Source organism: Anser cygnoides, chromosome 2 (assembly GCF_040182565.1).
Source record: "Anser cygnoides isolate HZ-2024a breed goose chromosome 2, Taihu_goose_T2T_genome, whole genome shotgun sequence".
Lineage (NCBI taxonomy): Eukaryota > Metazoa > Chordata > Aves > Anseriformes > Anatidae > Anser > Anser cygnoides.
In genome coordinates this window covers 31,079,077-31,101,445 of record NC_089874.1, presented here as the reverse complement: position 1 = coordinate 31,101,445, position 22,369 = coordinate 31,079,077, and the positions used below count along the sequence as shown (strand labels likewise).

Genomic DNA, 22,369 nt, shown 5'->3' with positions numbered 1-22,369 from the left:
GTATCACTGACTGGTATTTTCAACAGCCACTGATGTTCAGAAAAACTCCTCTCTTAGGCACAATTGAGGTTAACTCTGCATTGCTGCACAAGTCAGTTAATCTATCTTCATTTATTAATCTCAATTATTTCATTACAAAAAAAAAATATTTCCACTCACTGCATTGAACATATGTAGAGCATGTAGAGCCATAATGAAAGTACAATACAGTAAAATTATTAACTAATTATGGTGGAGAAGTAGCAGGTCTGTGATTTACCCACTGAATGATGTCCAGTTTGCCATTCACAGAGCAATATGCAGAGAAGCACAGATGGAAAAAAAAACAAAACACTGTTGTTTATGTCTTCTCTAAATACTACTATTTCATAAATAATCCCATGGTGTGATATCTTTACTATCTATTTTTATCTGTATCGAATATTTCCTCTTCAAGATACTACAGAATGATTTGTGTTGTCAGCATTATATATCATGGTTTCAACAAAAGCTGTAACACAGTTTGAATGCAGTTTAAAAATGAAGAAAAAAATCTTAGTATGATGTTTCTTGGTGGAATTCTTGGTCCAGGCTACTCTTCAGCTGGATAAAAATTCTCCTTAAAAACCTCAGAGACTGAGGAGTAAATAAGTCCCCATTTTCTTCATGGGGACTTTTCATACCCCATGAGGTATCTCAATGAATGAGATTCTACCCAAAGGGGTGTCTGGGCTGGAAGCTGGAAGGACGGCCACAGTCTGTGCAATTTTATATGTTCCAGACAGAAGCTAAGGAATTTAGGAATTGAGAGTATATCATGTCAAGGTCCCAGTAACAAAATTCTAGTTTAAAACCACCATAAATAGAGCTATACAAAATACCATTAAATACTACGGATTGCTTACAAGAAAGTGAAAATTTCCTCTGAGCAGAAGTCATCGTAATTCTCACTATGAACCAAGGGCCTGATACAGCTCCTGCCTATTTCAGTCAGGTTTTCTGAACTTCTCTTTTTAATTTATTCTCTTTACAGACTTTCAAAACCTTTTATTTGAAAGCTAAGAATGAGTAAAATATAATGTTTTACTAAATTTTATTTTACTAACACTGAAAAATCACTTGCTCTTTTTTTCAGTTACGTCCCTTGGCTCATATTTGGAACACATTTTGGGCCACACCTGGATTTTGCAATAAGCTTTCTGTCCTATTCAAAGGGCCAGGCTGGGGACCAGGCAAACCTAGACTTGGCCTTCCTGAGGAAATCCCAGTGGTAAATATAACATGCAGAGGCTTTCAGTTTTGTGTAATTTACTTGGACCTCTTAATGCTACTGGATCAATGTTAAAAACTCTACACATGCTATTTTAAATTAGCAAATTATCAGTCATAAAGCATAGGGGAAGATGAAATAGGAAAAGAAACTGAAGGAAATGAATGTTTTACTTTTTATTATTACTATTATTATTTTATTTTATTTTTTATTTTATTTTATTTTAAGGAAAAAATATGTCTTCTTGTTTATCTTTTCATTATTCATTTCCTAAAGATATTTCCAAAATAGTTCTATAGAATAAGGTCATTTCTCTTTTTCCTTCAGCTGTGAACATACACGCACACATATTTAAACTCTGTCTCACACTAGGTATTACATGTATTTGAAGGCAGATTATCTGTGGGCAATTATCTATGTCCCTTAACCCTTTTGTGTTTGTAATTACAAAGAATACTAAGGAATATCAGGCTGGATTGTGTCAATGTTGAAGGCTATTATCTGCTTTGCTTCATACAGATCACTGGAAAAGAAGTTCCATTCAACCCAAGAGTACCAGCTTACCTTAATTGCTATGCAGTAGTGCATTTTGCAGTGATAATGGAGCTGTATATTGACCTTCTTGCTACTGTGACTGTAAGTAATTCATATCTTTGAGTAATAACATCTCATGCTGACAGTAATATGACTCATGACATATTCAAATAATAAAGCATAATCTAAGTCCTCTAATAAAGAAACTCTAAGGCCTGTATCATATATTAACTATTATAATCATAAATAAATTATGTAAAAAGTATAATAATAAATGGCTAAATATATAATAATATAACATTATATATGCATTAACATGTTAATTAAAATATTTAATAACTTTATTAACCATTTACAGATGCATGTGCTTAAGTTAAGCAATTCAATTAAAAATAATAGATGTTCTGCAGAAAAGGTACATGTCTGCTTCAGGTTTTAGGACCTCATGAAAGGAAGAATATATCTCAGACTTAAAGCTATATAGGTTTTAAGATATCAAGGTTGGTCACATTTATGGATTCCAATATTGTCCAAGCTTTAGAAGGAGGATTGCAAAGGTCTTGTGGTGCTTGCAGGTAGGAATCTTCAGCATGAGTTCAGAGTTAGCGGACCACTGCCTTGGGGCAAATTGCTCTTCCAGTATTGAATGTGCAACAGCATTGTCAGAAGTGCAGGGAGAGGGACATATTTCCCACCACAGGTTTGGGCTGACAGGATCTCTCTAGTAACACAACACGGTTACCCTACGTGTGATCTCTGAAGGTGCACTATGAGGCCTTCTCCACCTACAAGAAGTGAGATATTAACACACCTTTCCAACTACCTCTTCATTCTTCCTTCCTTGAAAACTCTTTCTACTTTACTAAAGGGAAAATCTTTTAGTTAACTAGCATAATTTGAATGCATAAACCTAGTATCCCTGAAATCAGACAAAGGCCTACCAAAACCACCACAAAGTCCATACATTGAATAAAATGTCCTTTGCCCTTCTTATATTCTTTCCCATTCCTACTTGGTTAAGTAGCGGTCTTTTTGTTGTGTTACAGACATTGCCACAGGCCTGCATTCAAGGTATTGAGGGCCCCCTGGGGTCGTCAGCCTCTGCCGGACCATGGACCTGCCTCATTCCTGCATGCTTTCCCAGCAATCTCTGGCCCTTGGCCAATGGCAATTACTGTCCCCTACCTACCTTGTTGGACTGTGACCTTTTCCCTGGCTCCATGGCCCAGCCCACTGGACTGCTGCTGGCCACTATGCCACTTGTGTGGGGAGCAGCTCTTCTTGCTGTGCCCTGATGCCTTGAATGACATGTCTGAATCTGTCCAAGCGGCGGATTTCTGGAAATAAGTCTATTTTGCGTATCTAAACATGTTCAAAGGATTCCAAAGTATTGCAAAGTTTTCAGAAGTCTTGTCTGAATGTTGAAGTTTCGACTCAGAAATTCTCACATCCCATTGCAAGAAGGGCAGTGAGAAGGGTCTTTATGTGCAATAATGGAAGACATGGCAGCAGGCCACTTATTTATTTATTTGTTTTTTTTTGTTTAGGTTAGACATGTTCTGAGTTGCACATCAAACCAGTACAACAATGCTGGTTTTGATAAATGTTTAAAAAGCATTTTATGTAGCATTCCGAAAGAATACAAAAGCTAGCTCAGGAACTCTCTTCTGATTAACGTTAAAATATTCTACACATCATGTTCATCTCTATAAAAAAGTCACACCACAACTGCAAGGAATTTAGAGGTTACTAAACCATCTGAAGTTTAGTCTATTCTGAGAAATTTCTGAAGACAGGAAATTAATCCAAAGGTGAGCATTAATACCTCCCAAATAAAAAAGGTGTACAATGCACTTAATTCCAGTGTTCATGCATCGTCAAAAGCCTTTGCAAGATTTTCAGGATATGCTTCTAGAGTCCTGCATATGATCAGCAAGTCATGTTTTTCTAGGGATCAAATCAAGTGTTTTGTTGTTTGCTTGTTTGTTTTCTTTACTTTGTTAATACTGCTTTTAATGGCAAGAACTAAGGAGTCTGTTCATGAGTTTTTTCATAATTTTTCTTTTCTCCTTTTGTATTTTTTTCTGGTCTGAGAAGGAAAAAATGGATGGTCCAAATTATTTTCTCTGCTGATAACTGCAGCTCTTTAAGAATAGTAATAAGGGAAGTTGAAAAATGCACCCAAAGCCCAGATGATCATTAAATTCTTGCAATCACAGAGAGGAAAAGTATACATCCACCATGTATAAACTTATTGTAGCAAAACAACTAGAAAATTCTCTGCAGAAAACTGTGGGGTAATAAGGCAGTAAGGATAAGGAGAGCACTGGGGACTGGAAGCACCTCATCTCAGGACATAAACCTTTGGCGTGGGTGTAGAAAGTGCTGGTCCCAAGACAGAGTTCCAGCGTTGCTCTACAGTACAGTGAGGAAGCTGTCATGAGAAGGAAGCTTGTGTATGAATAACTTTACTTGGCAAAAAACATTCTTCAATATCAGTTTTCCACTACACTGAATTATGAAATGTCTATGGATACAACTGGAACTTTCTGTCTGGCTATGAATTATGTCATAACTGTGGCATAGCTCCATAAATGGAGAAAGCTAACTGTTTTCCTCATTTTTAGGTATAAGTTCCATTTCATAATAGCCATAAGATGCAGCACACAGTTATTACATTTCTCAAGTGATTACAGTTGCTCAGTGTTTGGTCTCATGCCCTGTAGAAGTGTTAAGTTTCTCTATATGCAAAGAGCAACTGTATACCTTCAGTCTGAATGACCTGCATTTTTAACATAGAAAAAGAGCAAAACAAGAAAGAACAAATATATATTTTCCACAGCAGAGCATATACAATGTTTATTTTCTATATAGCAATCTGTACTACATCCAGAGAATAAAAAAATACTTCTGAGTTCTGCACATCTAGATCTGATCCAAAGCTAATTGACATAATGGGATTTGGATCAGTCCCAGAGAGAGTGCTAGGAGTGTAAAACTGCAGTACATTCAAAGCAAAAGTCTCATAGCTCCAGAACTGTATGTATCACATAAATCAAAGTGAAGTATACCTTAAACACTTTTTGCAGAGTCTTTTTTTATTGTTGATAGATACTATAACATTTACGATGATTATAAAGCTATGAATATAAGAGCAGTTTCAATTAGACAAAAACTAGTAAGTGATAAGATAGGCCTCTTGCAAGTTGAGAACAAAATTAGTATATCCAATCAATAGGACATCAACAAGTATCATGTAAGTAATATTGCTAAGAATTCAATTTTTTTTTTTTTAGGAATTCTCAGTTAAAATAAAATACATACAAAGACACCTAAGAACACAAGTTCCATAGCATTGTATTAACATGCATCATTTGAATGTTGAAAGTATCTGATATATGACAACAGGGCACCTGATAAATTATGAAATGTCCTGACATCTTTTTCTGTTGAACCACTGACGACAATAGGATGAGAAAATGCATTCATGTTATTTATTCTTCAGTAGGAATAAAACACTCTGAGTCCTTTGAAATATAAAAGTCATTTTGGAATCTTTCAATTTACATCTAAATGCACATTTGGAATGGCATATTTCCTTGGTTAAACAGATTTTTTTTTCTCTCTATTTATATACATGCTGTGAAAATCTGTCAGTTAAAAGCAATGTAAACTTCTTCCCAAAATTCTGTAACCCTCCTTCTTTTTTAAGGCTCCAAAACATTTTTTAGAGCTTTCAATGGAATCAAAATCCAACAAAAATATTTTTTTCTGTTTGATTACAGCCAATAACCACATTGCAAAGTTGTGGCTGACTTGTAACTGTGGTCCAACAGGCTTCTCTGTTTATGCAAATACTCCAGTATATAAATATTCATTTATTTTCTATATACATCCATTCAAATAATGTTTAAGTGGGTTGAAAATGCTAGTACTAACAAAGGTGTAAAAAGCACATTCTTTTCACAGTGCAACTTGCAGTGTGTAGATTTAATATAAGATGTTTAGTTTAGTGATATAATCTACTGACTAATGTTGATTTTGGTAGAGTAATGCCTAGAAAATGGATGTCACAGCTGCCAGCATCCAGTTCATAGGGTGATACAAATTTGAAAATAAATACGAGAATCAAGACGGTATGTAACTATACCACTGGAACTGTAAAGAGCAAGTTAGGAAAGCAAACTAATAAATAGGTATGTATGCCACATGATTGGTTTGCTGTTTGCAAACTTGCACCAAATGTCTGTGTTTCCCTAAAAGTTCCTTCAGTTGATGGCAGTTCTCTTTCTCCAATGAGTAAATCTGCAGACTAGATGGCAAGATATCTATTGCTGAAAATGCTGCCAGATCTGCTTTCCAGGGCCATCATTGGCTTAGAGCCAACTGAAGAGCAAAATTCAAATACATCTCCAAAACTCTTGAGTATGCAGAAGTGTCATTATGAAGCTATTTTATTTTATTTATAGTATTTTATTTTGTTATTTTAAACATGAGTTGGTTGTTAATAGTTTAAGAATGTTGCCTGTTAGCCAAAAAAGATGGATAGTGATATTCTGGGAGAAGATTCGTGGAGATTTTTGAGCTCAACCCCAACTCACAAAACTGTAGTTGTTTCCAGATAGCTTTTCTATATTTGCCACAATATACCTACTCTTCCTACTCCCAAATGGCATTGTGGTGGATTTCACCACAGGTTTCTTGGTAGTCCTTGGCTAGGACACAAATGAACAAACATTTCACGCTTTTTTTTTTTTTTCTTCCATGTGAATATGATACATGTATCTATAGTGAAGAGTAACTTACACCTTCTACCTTCACAGTTCCCAGTAAGGCTTGATGCCTCACCCCTCAGCCTTCAGAAGGCAAAGGACTTAGGAAGTTTAAGGCTGCATCACAGTACCAAGATTTTACATTGTTATGCATTTGTGTGAGTTTGATGAGATTGCAAATAACTGCAGGTTGCACTTTAGATTCCTTCAGTCTTTCACATTCTGAGACACAGATGGTATTGAACCATAAGAAATTTTATAAATGGCTACCATTCAAAATCTTGTGGTTCTGAAGTGAGTGTCTGAAAAGGAAGATAAATAGAAATTGACCTCAAAAAGAGAATCCATAAAATATGATCGTACCTGGCTCTGGTAGTTCAAAATAATCAAAGAACCTCACATAGTATTTTAACCTAAAAGATAAGAGGTTGTTTATATTTGAATTTTATTTTCCTAAATCATAAGATTATTTCAGTTGTTTTTCTGCTTCTATTGATATACATTAAAATGTATTTCTGTTCCTTTTTTTTTTTTTTTTTTTCCTCCTGGAAACTGAGAAATTAATTAATCATGGAAATTAATCCATGTTTAAAACTTAATTTCAATTTTTTCATTATGTCTCCATTTTTTCATCTGTGTATTTTTTTTCTTCTGTGGTTAGATAAATTTGGTGAGTCAAATGATAACTTCAAGCTCTAGTTTTGCACGTTTTAGAGAGACTGTTTGAGTAAGTGAAGTTTGCATGTTCATGGTCCAGATTCTTGAATTCACTCCTTTATTTCATTGTGGAGAGAAAGCTGCAATCTGAATTACTATATTACAGTGTCAACATTATCAAGCTTATCAAGATCCACCAAAAATGAATAAAAATCCATAAAAAATGAATAATCCACCAAAAATGAATAATAAAAAAAATTATTGTTTCCTGCAAAGATTTTAACTCTGAGAGTCTATTTTGTGGTGTTTTTTTTTTTTGTTTGTTTGTTTTCTTTTTTAGAAATGGAAATTAAAATATCTTTTAGGGAAGGAAAAAAAAAAAAGTTCTGAGAGAAAACACCAATAAAAATATGCCCAAAATGTGTCTATTTTGGGGAAGTGTTTCTATCACCCACTCAAATGCAACGCTCAATCTAGGAAAGTTTAGCCTGATATACCTACTTTCACCTGTATGCTTACTTTCTAGCTAATGGCAAGAAACAATCATTCAGTAAATGCACTCTCTCCACTGAGTACAGAGAAAGCTTAAATTAATAACAGGGTTTTAGGCACTCCAGTTATTTAAAGAAAGGTAGACTTAATCAGCTCCTTAGTTTTCTGAAATTGGAATAACAAGGAAATCCAGATGCCTAGGACTTAGCTGTTTGTCTAATGCTGGCCAACTCAGAAACAGTGGAAGGTCAGAAAACTGTGAAAATACACAGCTTTTTAAAACTGGAACTTGGAGACACTCATGTTAATTCACAACAGGTGCTGTTGGGTCCTTCCCTGAAGACAAACATTAACATTTTTTTTTCAAAACCATTGCAGAGATCATTCCTTTTCTGTAAAGTGTGATTTTAACCATATATTGTAAAGTAGCAACTATATGAACTCTTTAAAAATTACATGGCATCCTCAAAATTTGTATTTGATATTCAGTTCTCTTGTTACCTAAGGCCTTATGTTCCTTTCCTCAGAACAATGCCCAATCAGTCTAGGGACATTTTAAAGATAGTCTGTAGAAGCTAGTGCATTGCACTGGAAACACAAAACAAAATCAGACCCATCTGGCCAGGACTGGTTTTAAAAAAAAGGTGCAATTCTACAACTGAAAAGTGAGGACAGTCTCTAAAGAGGAAAAAATCTTGAATTCCAGTCCCAGTTCCCTGGCAAATTCCTTTATCTGACAAGAAACAGTCATTGAAAAACATAACAAAGCATTTCTAAGAAAATTATGGGTGAGTTCCCTTATGTCTGTGCCAAATCATGTTTTTCTTTGCTTGCTTTACTTCTTGAATTTTTGTATGACCCAGTTTTTACAGGAAGCTGAAGTAGGAGTTGAACTTACTGTGGCTAGATGATCAGTTTAAGAACTACTATTTTTATTAAACTTAAATAGAGTCTGTGCTGTATTTTTATAACAAGAAGAAAAAAAAAAAAAAAGAAAAAGAAAAAAAGAAAAAAAAAAGAAAAAAATTATGTCCAAAAGTTTTGTCACTTCAACGCATATTGCTTCATGTTAACAACAGAAAGTCTTTTAACCTTAGGAGAGCTGTAGAATTTTTGGATTCTAGAAACTGAAGTTTTCAAAAAGAGTATCTTTAATTTAATCTTTTACTGACATTTTAAAACCTATATTTGGAATATGAAATTGTATTCCAAGTGATAAAAACATTGATAAAAGTACAGACCCATCAGAGCATTTTGGCTTTCTTGGTTTAAGCAAGAATTTCAAAACATAAGTGCTATATTGAGTCTCCTCATGGTTCAATATGTAGTTCAATATCCTGTCTTCCGTGGTGACCAATAGCAGATGCCCAGGGTAAGAGTGTAAGAAAAGTGTAGCGTATCCTTTCTTCAAGTCTTCATCTAAGTAGATGACAATAGTAATCATCAGTTTGAGATTTTGTAAGTTTATCATAATGAAGGATGGAATGGACTGCAAGTGGAGCAATCCAGTAATGAATTTGATCTATCCTTGTATAAATCTGTGCAACAGAGTGACTTGACAGGTGTCATTTGTGAGAAGTGTGTTCTGGCTTGTAAGCTATTGAGACTGCTGTTTAGCGTGCATGTTACTGGGATGCTGTTTTCTTTGTTCAGTTACCATTTGTTAAGGATATCCAAGTAGGTGCTTGTGATTCTTCTTTAAAACAGAACCCTACCCAGCCTGAGTGTATGGTTTGATGTGTTTTGCAAACATGGGCACTGTAAGTTCACACAGCTGTAAAACTTGAGATTATTCTCCTGTGGCCTCCCACACTCACAGATACTTACCTTAGATCTCTTCGAGAGGTAGGGGCCACCACTGAAGGAAAGTGGGCTTGTCACAAAGTGGAGTTTATTGAAATTAAGGCAGACATTCACAGATTTTTATTTTTTCAATGCCTGTAATCTTGAAGTACAAGATGCTGTTCATAAAACTTATTGCTATTCAAACTAGAAAGGATTCCTTATAACTCAGCAAAATCCACTAGTTCTGTATTGTTGTTGTTTCAGTGAAAAAAACAAAGGCTTTTCAAAATAACTTAGATGTAAATGTTAAAGACATAAATCCTCATGCTGCTATTTGTCCAAATGCATGTTAAAGTTTAAAAGTTTTAAGTCTGATTAAAGTCAATGGTATGAACTGAAGAGTTTTGCTGAACTGGGAAACAAGTGTTGAGTTGTCACGAAGGGACAATATCGATGTTGTTTCTTGTAATATCAGTGTTGTTTCTTGTTAAAATATGGTTATGTTGTCACATCATTTGAATTCTTAGTCTCACCAATATTTTTTTTTTATGTTTGTTTGTTTTATATTCATTGGGATTCATAGGTAGCAATTGTAAAGACAGTAACGTAAGATGAAGAAAAAGAACAGGGCTGAGGTGGTTTTAACTTAGAGATATGACTGTTTCCTCTTGGACAAAGGCATAAGGGAATTAAGTAACTTCAGGAAAACACATAGTACAGAAGGATATATCTTAATTATTATTTTGGAAATAGTGGCAACTGTAAAGGTGGTTACTGAAAATCTTTGTAAAATAAAACAACAAATTACATCAAAAGTGAGCGAGTGGACATTAACATCATTGAGTGAGGAAGCTGAAACTGCTGTTCTGTTAAATTTAGTTTCTCTTCAGCAAATTAGTCTAAATTAATATTTTTCTACTTTTTTTTTTTTTTTTTTTCCTTAAGGTGTTATCACAGGGAACTATTCTGCTGAGAATTTTCTTTATCATTCTGTCCCTGACCTCTTTTGGATTTCTTATGGAGAACAGGCAAGAGACAAAAGTTTTTTTTTTTTTTTCTTCTGTTTTTTTTTTCTTCTGTTTTTAAGCATTATTTGTTATTATATGGAAATCTCAAGTGTGTCAAAAAATATATTGATAAAGAACTATAGATGTACTCTGGCATATATGTTTCTATCTGTTGACTAGAAGATAACACAAATAACCAATAAGTAAAACTAGGAGTGCTCCAATAGCAATTAATGGCCATATTTATATTGCAGCACTGGTTGCTCATATGCTCAAATTTGCTAGCATTTGTTGGGTCATTATCTCTGGTTTTGAGATTTTGGCATGCCAAAATGGCTTGAAGACTGGCCCAAGGCCGTTTAAGCTCAGACATATTTTGTCCGTCCCATGTAGCATGCCATGGATGGCAGATAGGCTGACAGTATATGAAAAGTGCATGGTATAGCTAAGACTAGACTCAAACTCATGTGAGGGATAGACCTTAGTCTAAATCTTTGACTTTAGACTAAATTTAGTCATTATAGTTTCAAATCAAATTGGAGCTTAAGAAAAACAACAGCTCAGTGAGATGTACACTATGGAAGTAGTCCATATAGGCACTGTGACCCTACAGAAAAGTAAATAACAACTACAATTTCCTACAGAGAAACTATTTGCCCTGCTAAAATAGAAATGTGTAATAGAACCTTCACTGTTGTGCCACTCCTTCTTTTGCACCTACTATTTTTTCTATTTTATGTTATTTTATTTTCTCAGAAAGGAATACCTTTTGCTTGTATCTACTGAAAGTTTATTTCAGGATGGGTAAAAGTCTGTCAATATACCAGAGATCTGTATTAACAGCCTTAGTAAAGTGAATTAGTAGAAATTTACAGAAATAGACCAATGGAAAGATTCTGAGCTATTCAGGTAGCAATTTTCAGAATTTTGCTGTTGTAATTTTTCAAGACACATTTACACTTGTGTGAGCTCACATGTATTCTTTGCATATATGTATTCTCACAGCAAATTTAGTGTTCTAGCTGAAAGTAAAATCCATATGCTGTAAAAATGTAAGGTTAAGAGAGGTGACTTGATGCAAGTGCAGGACATCACAGACTATTTTTACATCCTCTATTTCACTCAAATTAACAAAGAAGAAAAGATAGACCATTAACATGAATTATTTCTTGTTCCTAGGCCCAAAGCAGGAATTCTGGAAATCATCCGCTGCTCAGTCTTCTTAGGTGTATACAAACTTGGCTACTTAAGGAATCAGCTTTCTTTGTTGGACTGTGCATATGAAGTAAGACATTTACTTTTAAGTATCTATACTGATGATCCTATATTATTATTGTTATTATTTTTATGGCATCCCTGCCTATGGCAGGGGGGTTGGAACTAGATGATCTTTAAGGTCCCTTCTAATCTGAGCTATTCTATGATTCATTCTGTTTTAGGAAAAAAAAAAAAGATAACATTACAAATTTATATTTGGTTTCTTTATTTCTATTACCTTATTTGAATATAATAGTTTTTTTTTCTTATTTCCTTATTCCTTTCTGCCATTTACTTTTAAGAAAATTATTGTTTTCTTTGCTACAGCCCAAGTACATTGAAAAAAAGTCAGAAAACTGTTTCTTTATATGTCCTTGCAAAAATACTGTATTATTGCTATATGTGTTGACCAGAATACCAGAAGTCTGTTCCTGAAGTTGAATTGATTAACTCACATTTCACTGGAACAAATCTGAAGAAATTTGGAGGCTGGAAAAGTTTAAAATACCAAATATATCACTCTGTACTTATACAGTACATCAGGAACAGACTTTTAGCCATTGATAAAGATAGGATACTGGATTAAACAGACCTTTTATCTTATTAGGTATGGTTATTTTTGTGTTCACAGGACGTATTTTTATCCTGTTTGTGACTTTTGCTTTTTAATCTACACTGTTGGTAGGTTTTTGGTTTTGTTTCTGTTTTTCCAGCAAAATTGGTAATTCATATTAAAACAATTCTTTTAATATAATCTCAGTTGGATAACACTGAATCATTACTATGATTCTGATCTGAATGACATTCCCAAGCTACCTACTGCTGGTCAGCAGCAAAGTTGGTTGTCAACAAGGTTATGAACCTTGCTAGACTAGTAGAACTGTTACCAGAAAGTTAATCTTTGGATTAAAACCAGAAAAATAAAATCAATAATAAGGATCAAGAATCAGACCTATTACTGGTGGAACTCAAAAGGATTCTTTTGACTTGAAACAGCTCCAAAATTAATAGCTGCTGATAACTTTTCTAATAGATTTCTGATAGTGGTGCTGGTTCTCCTGCTCTTCTCTGAGGTCAGGCAATAGGAGAATGGAAAAAAAAACACTATACTTATGTAGGTCTTTTTTTTTTTTTCTTTTTTCTTCAGACAGGAAACAATAATTATTGGACAATATTTAAAGCCAGACAAATGCCACTAATCAAGAATTATTTTTTTCCCCAATATTGTTATTTTGTCAAAACTTGGTGTGTAAATCAGAGTTCTTGAATTCCTCTGATAAAAGTCTGCCAGAACTCAGCAGATATTTTAAAGATTTTACTTTCTTAAATATCTTTTGGAAAATGCTTTTAGGATTTACTGACTAGCAGATAGACTTGATGCAAAGACTTCTACTATTTGGCAATTAATTCTATAGTAGTAGCTCTGACTTTAGGTACTAAGGTATTCTAACTGAATTTGCGAAGAGTTATATGTTAAATATACCCTCTAAATTACAAAAAAAAAAAAAAAAAAGAGTTGCATTTTTTGCCTTGCTGAGTTGCATATGCATGAATAGCTCTCTTACTATGAAAGGAGTAGGAGCAAAATTTTCAGGTTGTTATTTCTATTGTTTGGAGGAAGCTAGATAGTTTCCTATTCTGTCTTGAAGAAAATAAAATATTTCTTATTATGTTCTTTATTTGTTCTTTATTTTTCTTTTTAAATCTCTGATTTATTGTGTATTTTTTTTCTCTCCTTTATATTTGTACTTCTCTGTAACTCTTTTTAGTGCCTTGTTTGGCACTGACTAGGTAGTTCATTTAAAATGAGAAACAGGAGAAACATGCTCACATTGTTTTGTTTGAAAATACTTAATAAATAGGTGTCTTCCAAATTGTTTGCTCTTAATGCAACCAGAATAAATAATGCTTCTGAAGAATTCCAATATGTTAGTGCTAGAGAGTTGCATTTAATGTAATGTTAATAAGCTTTAGTGATGTTTATGATGACATTAAAAAGTCTCCGATCTTAAATAACTGATTTACTGTCATGGGTTTTGCTCATGTGCTGTCAATACATTATTCAATTTTTGGATTCAGGGTAGGAAAGTTGCTATGGGCAGCAGTATTGGTATAATGGTATTTAAAAGAAAAGATTCTTGTAACAGTAGGGAAACTACTATAAATTTTTCAATTAATGTTGAAAAGTATTGAAATATTAATATTTTCAATTATTTTTGAGGTGATCATTTTGAATCAGCAGATACTAGAAAGCACAATACATGATTATTTTTTTTTTTCTGGAAATTACATATAAAATTTGTCCTAAAAATTGTTTCTGTTTAACATTTAGAGAGGTTATCTACCCTTCATAATTAAACATAATAGTGTAGATAACTCTGAACATCTTGTGAGGTTCATAAGCAAATTTTTGCTGCATTTTTCCTGGTAATTTTTATCTGCTTGGTTTTCAACTTCCTTTGCTCTACTTCTCTTTCAAATCCAATTGCAATTTTTGAGAGGTAGGAAATAAACCATTTATTTAATCTTTCTTTTCCTCCATCTATACATATTCCATCTTTAATATACACTCAAATTTAACTGACTTTGATCTTCTTAATGTTACATTTTTAGTACTTATGGTCAGTAATATATTTACATAATGTTCTTCTTACTTCATCATCTTTATTTGTTACCAAAAAACAATTCATTCATAATCCAATATTCATGGACAATAATCATGAATATAGGACACCATGTAAAAGAATTTATGTTGACTTTTTTTTTTAATATATATACAATGCATTTTAGTGCACTTAGGGATAAAGAAAAATAAAATAAACTGCAAGAGGCATGATGGCAGTACTCAGCGTGTCTAGAATTTAAGAAATAATTCTGTCCCAACATTCTTAAGTTAATCATGCACATCACAGCAGAAAAGTGCAAGAACAATTTTTTTCCATACATTATGTTGAACTGTTAGTGAAAAATTATGTGACTCCTGTTAGTACATATTGTTTTTCTTGTGACCTTCTTCTTCATAAACTTGCATTCCTCATTAATATTTTGTAACCACTAGATAAGATTTCAGAAGCAAATACTATTTTTAACTATTTTTTAACTATTAAAAAAAAAAAGTGATTAAAACTTCAAATGATTGCCTGTTATGGGATTTGATGAAGGTACAATTTTGTAGTCATCTAAGTGGAGAGTTCCACAAAATCCAATGATACAAACAGCTAATTCTTAACCCATTCTTGCCTTGCTCCTAGTCCTGCAAATAGCCTTCTGCCATTTTAGTGAATTAGAGCAGTTCATAAACACATCTAACAATTATCAGAACTACAGCATAGGAGGAAGACCTTCCAAGTTAAAATGAAAAAGAAAATACAGAAATGAGAGAAAACTAGGAGAGAGAGGAGAGAAGAGCAGAGCAAAGAAGAAGGTAGCCTTTCCCATTTTGTCCTTAAATTAGCACAGGTGGCTGTGAAAAAAGCAGCCAACACCTGCAATTCCATCAGGAGAAGCAGCTCCTCCCTCTTGCTCCAGCCTCACCCAAACTACCCATCTAATTCGGTCACCAGGCTTCTCTGACCAATGCAGCCAAAGGTTTATCTTCATACATGAAGTCAGTTGATGTAACTTCCTTTGGATCAAGAAAGTTTTGTAATGCTAAGACCAATGGAAGGTGGAAGTAAAATGCAGCTAAAGATGGATAAGGAAGAAGTATTGTTGTTTTTGGTAAAGCTGTAATCTTTGTATGATTGTTTACTGTGTTCGAGCACTAATAAATATGATATTCCATGCTTTGAAATTATATATTAAATAATGTGATTACTAGTCTTGGTTCAATATGAAAATTATGTAGTTGTTCCTATTGTTTAAATATATAATTCTCATTACTATTATATTTGAAGCCCTTCCAAGAGAGTTCTCTCTTGGTGTTCTTCCATTTTTGCAAAGACAATGATTAGAAGTTACTAGAGTTAGAAAAGTAATTGTTTCTTCTTATGGGAGGTGGAACTCTGCACATTTGTCAGCACGTATTTTCAGTTCCTTGTGCTGTATATATTTCATATTGATGGTTATGCAAAAGGAGCAGGCTCTCTGTTCTTTTGCGTTGTTGTTATTTTTTGTTTGTTTTGGTTTTTGAAAGACGCGGTGTTTAAGGAACATGAGTTTGATGAACTTAGATCTTGTGTGAATTCTTTTTTTGGGTGGAGGTCACAGGATACCTTGGTGATAAGGACAGAGATATTCTATTTGACTGGATATAGACAGCAAGCTGAGAGGCTAATGTGTTTCTGTTCAACAGTCTGTGCTGCAACATCCTATACTAGTTAAGTTTTCTTTAGGCTGATTATTTCATGCCTGTGTAATGTGAGGATCATGTGTGTTACTAATGCCAAATCTTTTTTAGTCAGACTGAGCCTGGGATCTCCTAACCACCTGGAGGTAGCAGAAAACATTGCTTGTGCATTCAGTTATGTGACAGTTCAGCAGGCACAATATGTATGTTAAAAATAAATCTGTAATGATGGTACACCTCTTCAAAGAGTTTCCATCCAACTGCTCTGGTTTGGCATCAGCCAGCATATTCCATGAGCTGATTTTGGTCAAGCACTGGCTGTTATTTGACAGTAATACTAATGAGGAGCAATGAGTAGAAATGAGAGCCATTGACATGTTGTTGGAACTCTTGTCTTGAATATTTTCACCAACTCACATAGTAGTAGCAAGTCAATACTGAGACTCTTAAGCTAAAGGACTAGGATCTAGGAGCTGGAGGACAAGACAGATGTCTATTTTGATGTTCTTGTTTATCTTTTACCTTTGTTTTGTCTAAGTCTTTTAGTCTGAGAGTAAGTCTGTTCATCCAGACCCCTTCTACACTGCAGTCTCCTGGGCTGCCTGGCTATAAAAGCATCTGCAGTCATGTATTTACTTACAGGTAGGAAGGATAAAGATCTGGGACAACTTTCACTGGGGAAAAAAGAGAAAAAGGGAGGATGTATACCTGTGTGATATTTTAAATGAAGTACTTGTTTTCCGTTTCTCATGGGCATGTGTTGCATGACAAAAATAACCAACTGTGGAAGATATATACAGTCTTGTGCTGCAGGGCATAATTCAACCATTAACTAATGAAAACAGAAATGAACTTCTTTGTGGTCAAATTATTTATTTACTCCTCCAGAATATCTAAACTCTGTAGATGCAGCTGTTCCAAACATTTTTGGAGACAGTATTCTGTAGCAAATGGACTGCTTCTCTGGTCTTCTGTGCAATTCTTGTATTTCTTACAAGCATGTCAGCTAATTTGTCTGGATGAAATACATAATATCTCTTTATTAAAGAACTGATTTGCACTGTACTCTGCATTCCACAGCAGTCCTTCTTAATGTGATATATTGCCACACAACTTACTTCTCCTTTCATCATACAAAGACTTGCTGTTACCTCACTTGTTTCTTAGTGTAATTTACCAGCATCAGAATACTGACTTATGAGTACTGACTTAAAACAAACATTTACTCATAAGAACTTATTTCCACATCAACGATAGTTTTCTGCTCTGTAGCATTTTTCCTTGGTCGCTCATTATGATCATCTGTGCCACATTTCAAAGTGCAGCATATCCTATATTTGGTTTCCATTAAGGTGAAAGCTCCATGCCCTATGCTATGATTTATGACCTCAGCATTTAGGCAGCCTCTGTGCTCTAACTAGATTGGCTGGTGTATTTGAAATGTATTTTAGAAATGAAGCTGGGGATAGAAGGAAACTACTGCCTTATGATAAAAAGCCTTGTCAACACACATGGAATTAAATAAACACGAGTTGTAATCTGTATTTTCTATGTTAGACTCATTCAGAAAAGTCTGCTATGCCACGCAGTGGACTGGACTTTTAATATTCCTGACAACTACCCTGAAGGGAATAATGTCCCTTAGAAAAAGTCACAGTAAAATCTGGCAGTAGATTAAGTTAGTTTCCACTTAGGTGTGACAGCAGAGTCGTTACTGATTTTAGATTTAGCCAGTTTGAGAGACGGCTTCACCACCATCAACTACAGACTATGATGTATAGTTCCAGATGCTTTGGCCAATTGACCGTAAAATTGCTCTGCATTTCTGGCGGAGCAGCCAAGCTGGAGCTTTTAAAATCTCTACTCCCTGAGCTCAACACCCTCCCCCTCTGCTTAAAAGCTGCTCATTATTCTTCTTCTGCCCGCTGATCTTAGCAAAAGAAAAACTTCTGGAATCAATTAGAAGTGTCTGCACTTGATGAGATTTGCACGTGAGTTCGGAATTGCGAGGCTTTGATAGTGTCAGCCAACAGCTGCAGTTTCAGGTGGTAAAATCGGGGAAGGAATTTTCCAGGGTTTATTTACAATCATAAAATAAAACAAAAATCAAGACAAGTTGGAAACCATCTAATGTGTCGTTAAAATGAAGTCCAAATTTGGCTATATATTTATTTTGTCTGAAAAAAGTAAACCGGTTGTTTATTATCAGGATCTTTTCAATTATCTTGCAATTATTAGGTTGTATAGACTGGTTGTAATAAAATGCAAGCTATGGCCTGCTTGCTGTAGTTTTGACTATGAAAGAGGCATCTGCTATTACTTTTGTCACTTTAATTGCTTGACAAGACAAGAAGGTAGTCATACTTAATAGAAATCAGAAGTGTGTAGTCAAAGATGAAGCAAAGGTGCAAAAAATATACACATTGACATATACTGTCTGAAAATTTTACATTTCATTTTCAGCTACTGCTAAATAAGTAAATAGAAAGGTAACATTCACATTGATAATCTTAAAGTTTATTTTATGACCATTCTGAGTCCAAAGCAGTTAGGTATTGTCTTGTATCTGTATGCAACATTTACATTTCAAAGATAAGTCATGCCAAATGAAATTATTAATGTTCAGTTATACATTTTAGTGTCCTAAAGATGAAATTGTGCCATTTCATGCACATTGTCACTTATTTGCATTGCAGACTGGTTTGGCTCATAAGTCAAAGAATAATTTTTCTAAAAGCTAGGAATGCCACAAACCCCATCAAACTGCATTCTTTTCTACATCATAACAGCACATGGATTATAATAGAAATCTTCTCCATAGCAGTGAATTGCTTCATTCGTATAAATCTCCGGTGACAACTGAGTTACTCCACATGGGTATATGTGTCTGTGCAATTATGACTCCAGTAGAACAGCAATTTTGTTATTAACGCACAAATACATTGGTTTCATACCTGCATTTATCCTGTGGAGGTAGCACTATTAGGGGAAGCCGTACTGTAATTATTATCTTTCTCACTTTAAAGAGAAATAAAAAATCAGCCTAAAAAAAAGTGCTTTCAGTGAGAGGTCTCTTGGAGGATTCCTTGTTCGTGGTATAGTCATCTGTGCATGCACCGAGGCATCTCTGAATTACTATTCTAGCAGTACATAAACTAGAGTGAGAGGCAGGCATAGGGGTGGACCTTGCCTGCTTTGGATTCTGTAGGGATGATGCAAATGCAGTCAGAGCAGGTTCATGTTGTTTGACAGAGCCAATGTGATCAGTTTGTACTTTCTTACTTATTTTATGTTCAAAGTTGATTTAAGGTATAGCATAACATAACGGGACAAAGGCAAAGGTAAGAGGAGTGAGAGGCACTGGCTTACTTGCTGAGATTCCCCACTCATGCACATGTTGGGGGAGAGGCAGGAGGTGCCTCCTGAATGCATGCATCAGACTGTGTCCCCCAACTGTACAGAGCACCCCGGAGAAAGGAGCCTCCAAGCCTCGCCATGTATGGCCAGTGTGCACATTGGCTCTGTGGCATAGCTGTTGTTAACCTATAGAACTCTCATGTATTGGTGTGTTTAGTAGGACTACCTAATGTGGAAAACTTCTTAGTAGACTTCTTGCCAAAATCAGATAGCCTGCCACCAAAACCATTGTAATTGGCAGGTGGGACCTGTCCTAATTGTGAACAGAGAGGAGCTGTGCATATATTACCAAGACCATGAAGGCAGATGACTTAGTTTGAATTTTATCCTCAACACAACATGCAGAAGGATCGAATTAGCTTTTAGGAGATGACAGCTTTAATTAAGCCAGCTATTTCTGATGCAGAATAAATCTCTGTTTGACAGATACAAGGTGGCCACAAAGAACAAGCCTAGTGTAAAAAGCATTTTTAAATTTTAAAATTTTAAAACAACATTAGTGTAAAAAAAAGAGAAAACCTAACTGTAGAAAAGGCAGGCAAAGCAGGGCTACCCAAATGTATATGTCTTGCAAGGGAGGTGGAGGTACAAGTTTATTCCTCCTGTAAGTGTCCTATTTTACTTTGTAGGAGTAAATGGAACATGGCAGCTGTGAATATTTGGCATTCGGGGAATATAATGGCTGTGTGGGACCCACAGAATCAGACTGTAATATAAGCTACAGGAGAGCCAAATAAACACATGTATTTAGGAAAGAACAAATTAACTTAAAACATTCTATAGTATATTTTATTAAAATTGATTATTGGATTTGTATTTATTTATTCATTTTTGCATAGTCCATTTTTGACAGTAGTTTTCAATGAAGATCACAGGAAAAACAGCACAAATTGAGACTCTCTTTGTTAGTAACACCTGAAATAACCACTGAAAACTGGTTTGTGATGTTTGGGCTGTTGCATGCTAAATTCTAGCTAGATAGTACTTATTGATCTATTGCTCACTTTATCTGTGCTGTGATTTATTTTTTATTACTGTCTTGTTTTATCATTCTTTTGTATGAATTCTCTTTTCTGTGATGTTTAGAGTCAGGGAATCTAGAGAAAGCAAAAATACTGTATTTCTTTTTATATTTCAATATTACACAAGTCAAAGAGAATGTCTTAAAATTTCCTTTTCTTGTCAATGCTAAATAAAAATTGCCTGATGAAAGAAGATTAGCAACTGGTGTGTTTAACAACTGATTCCCAAATGCAGAACATACAAAACATTTTGTATACTCAAAAGTTGGAAATAGGTGTTATGGGGGAAAAAAATAAAAGTACATACAAAGTTCTAGTTATTACTTGAAACTAAGGCAAAATAATACAGATCTCCCCTCCAACAGTGATCACATCTGTCTTGACAGAATTGATTTGGTTTATCTTCATGTGGAGCCCATGAAATACCCAGAATAAACCATTTATTTTTCTGATTAGAAGCTAATACGCAGTTGAAAATGGCTGGTTTTGGTTTAACATTTTAGATTTTATGGAGAAAAGGTTACTAAATTTTGTCCTTAGCTATTACCTGAATTCATTGCACATCTGCATGTGACTACAAATCTAGATGTAGTTATTTCTCTTCTTGTTGACTTCATGTAAGTTGGCTACAAAAAACAGTCAAATATTAGGTAAAAAGTGGTGGTTAAGCAGACTGTTAAGAAATGGAATCTGGCAGTTAACTGAATTGGTTTATATCTATGTATCCCCATTCCTATCTTAATTTTCCTTTGTCTTCAAACAGTCTAGTTAATTATAAAATCTTGGGGCAGATACCTGTCTTTCTGCGTATGTAAAAGGGCCTACTCCAATTATATATTAGTAGTGAACAGAGCTGTCATCGTCCCAGTTGAGTTCCTGATCATTTCTTATTCCTAACTTTCAAATGAAGTCAAATTATCTTTTGTTTTTATTTTTTAATATTGCCTTTTTTTTTAAGTGTGTGTGTGTATATATATATATATATTCAATTCTCTGTGGGCTTCAACTGAGTACTTTTTAGCATAGTATGAGTCTAATTCTAATATCTTATTGAGTTGTCTTTGCTCCTCATGACTGTATCGGTCAAAAACAAGCCCATTCCAAATATCTCAAAAATACTATTGAAAGTGTTAATTAGCTTCTGGGATTATTTAGGCCTCATTAAAACACATCTCCAGACCATATCATGTGTCAAAAGCAGGAATTCAGCTGTCACAGACTTGTAAATGAGACAGAAAAATGTGTTACCAACTTATCAGCAACTGAGATAACAGCTTCATAAATGCTAAAAATTAGGGGACAACTGGGTATAATTTGCCATGACCTCTGAACAGAAGTCTAGAAAGTGCAGTTGGATGATAACAATGGCATATGCTTTTAAATCTATCTAACTATCTAACTATATAAACACTGAAAAAATATTTGAGACTTTCCTAAATGAAGGGGTCTGGTTTTCAACTTTTATTTCTGTCTTTATTCCATTATCCTTCTCTTTTTATATAAACTGATGTCATCCTAACTTCATTTTCAAGTATCTAATTGGACTATTGCCTTCTAAAGTGATAAATTTGCTAATTTCTGCCAAGTTCTTAGAAAAATCTCAATCCACTGGAAGAATCAAATCTGCCCCTTCCAATGAAGTAACACTGACAGCTCAACTTCTGGCTAGCGGAGAGTTAAGAACGGGGAAAACAGGATCATTAGTGGATCCAGGTTTATTCTTTTGGCTTTGTAAACTCTGGCTTTCAGAACTTATTAGTATCAAATAAAAATCTATAGCATTGGATTGCAAAACTAACAAAAATAATAGCTGTGAAAGCAGCATGCAACCAAAACTCTCCATTTTCCTGGACAGTCCACATAATATCTCCCCTATTAACTACCTTACC

The 22,369-nt window shown here is 34.5% G+C and overlaps 1 protein-coding gene across 2 annotated transcripts in view; it reads left to right on the top strand.

Moving 5' to 3' along the window:
- The window catches only part of AGMO (alkylglycerol monooxygenase), a 199,047-nt gene that overhangs the window by 99,238 nt on the left and 77,440 nt on the right, over positions 1-22,369 (top strand). The window contains exons 9-12 of one of the 2 annotated variants that reach the window (XM_048068248.2): positions 1,115-1,249; positions 1,769-1,885; positions 10,435-10,517; positions 11,676-11,781. In XM_048068248.2, the coding sequence (XP_047924205.1) occupies positions 1,115-1,249; positions 1,769-1,885; positions 10,435-10,517; positions 11,676-11,781 (441 nt within the window). The remainder of the gene's footprint in view (positions 1-1,114; positions 1,250-1,768; positions 1,886-10,434; positions 10,518-11,675; positions 11,782-22,369) is intronic. The other variant, XM_066991780.1, reaches the window with a different exon arrangement.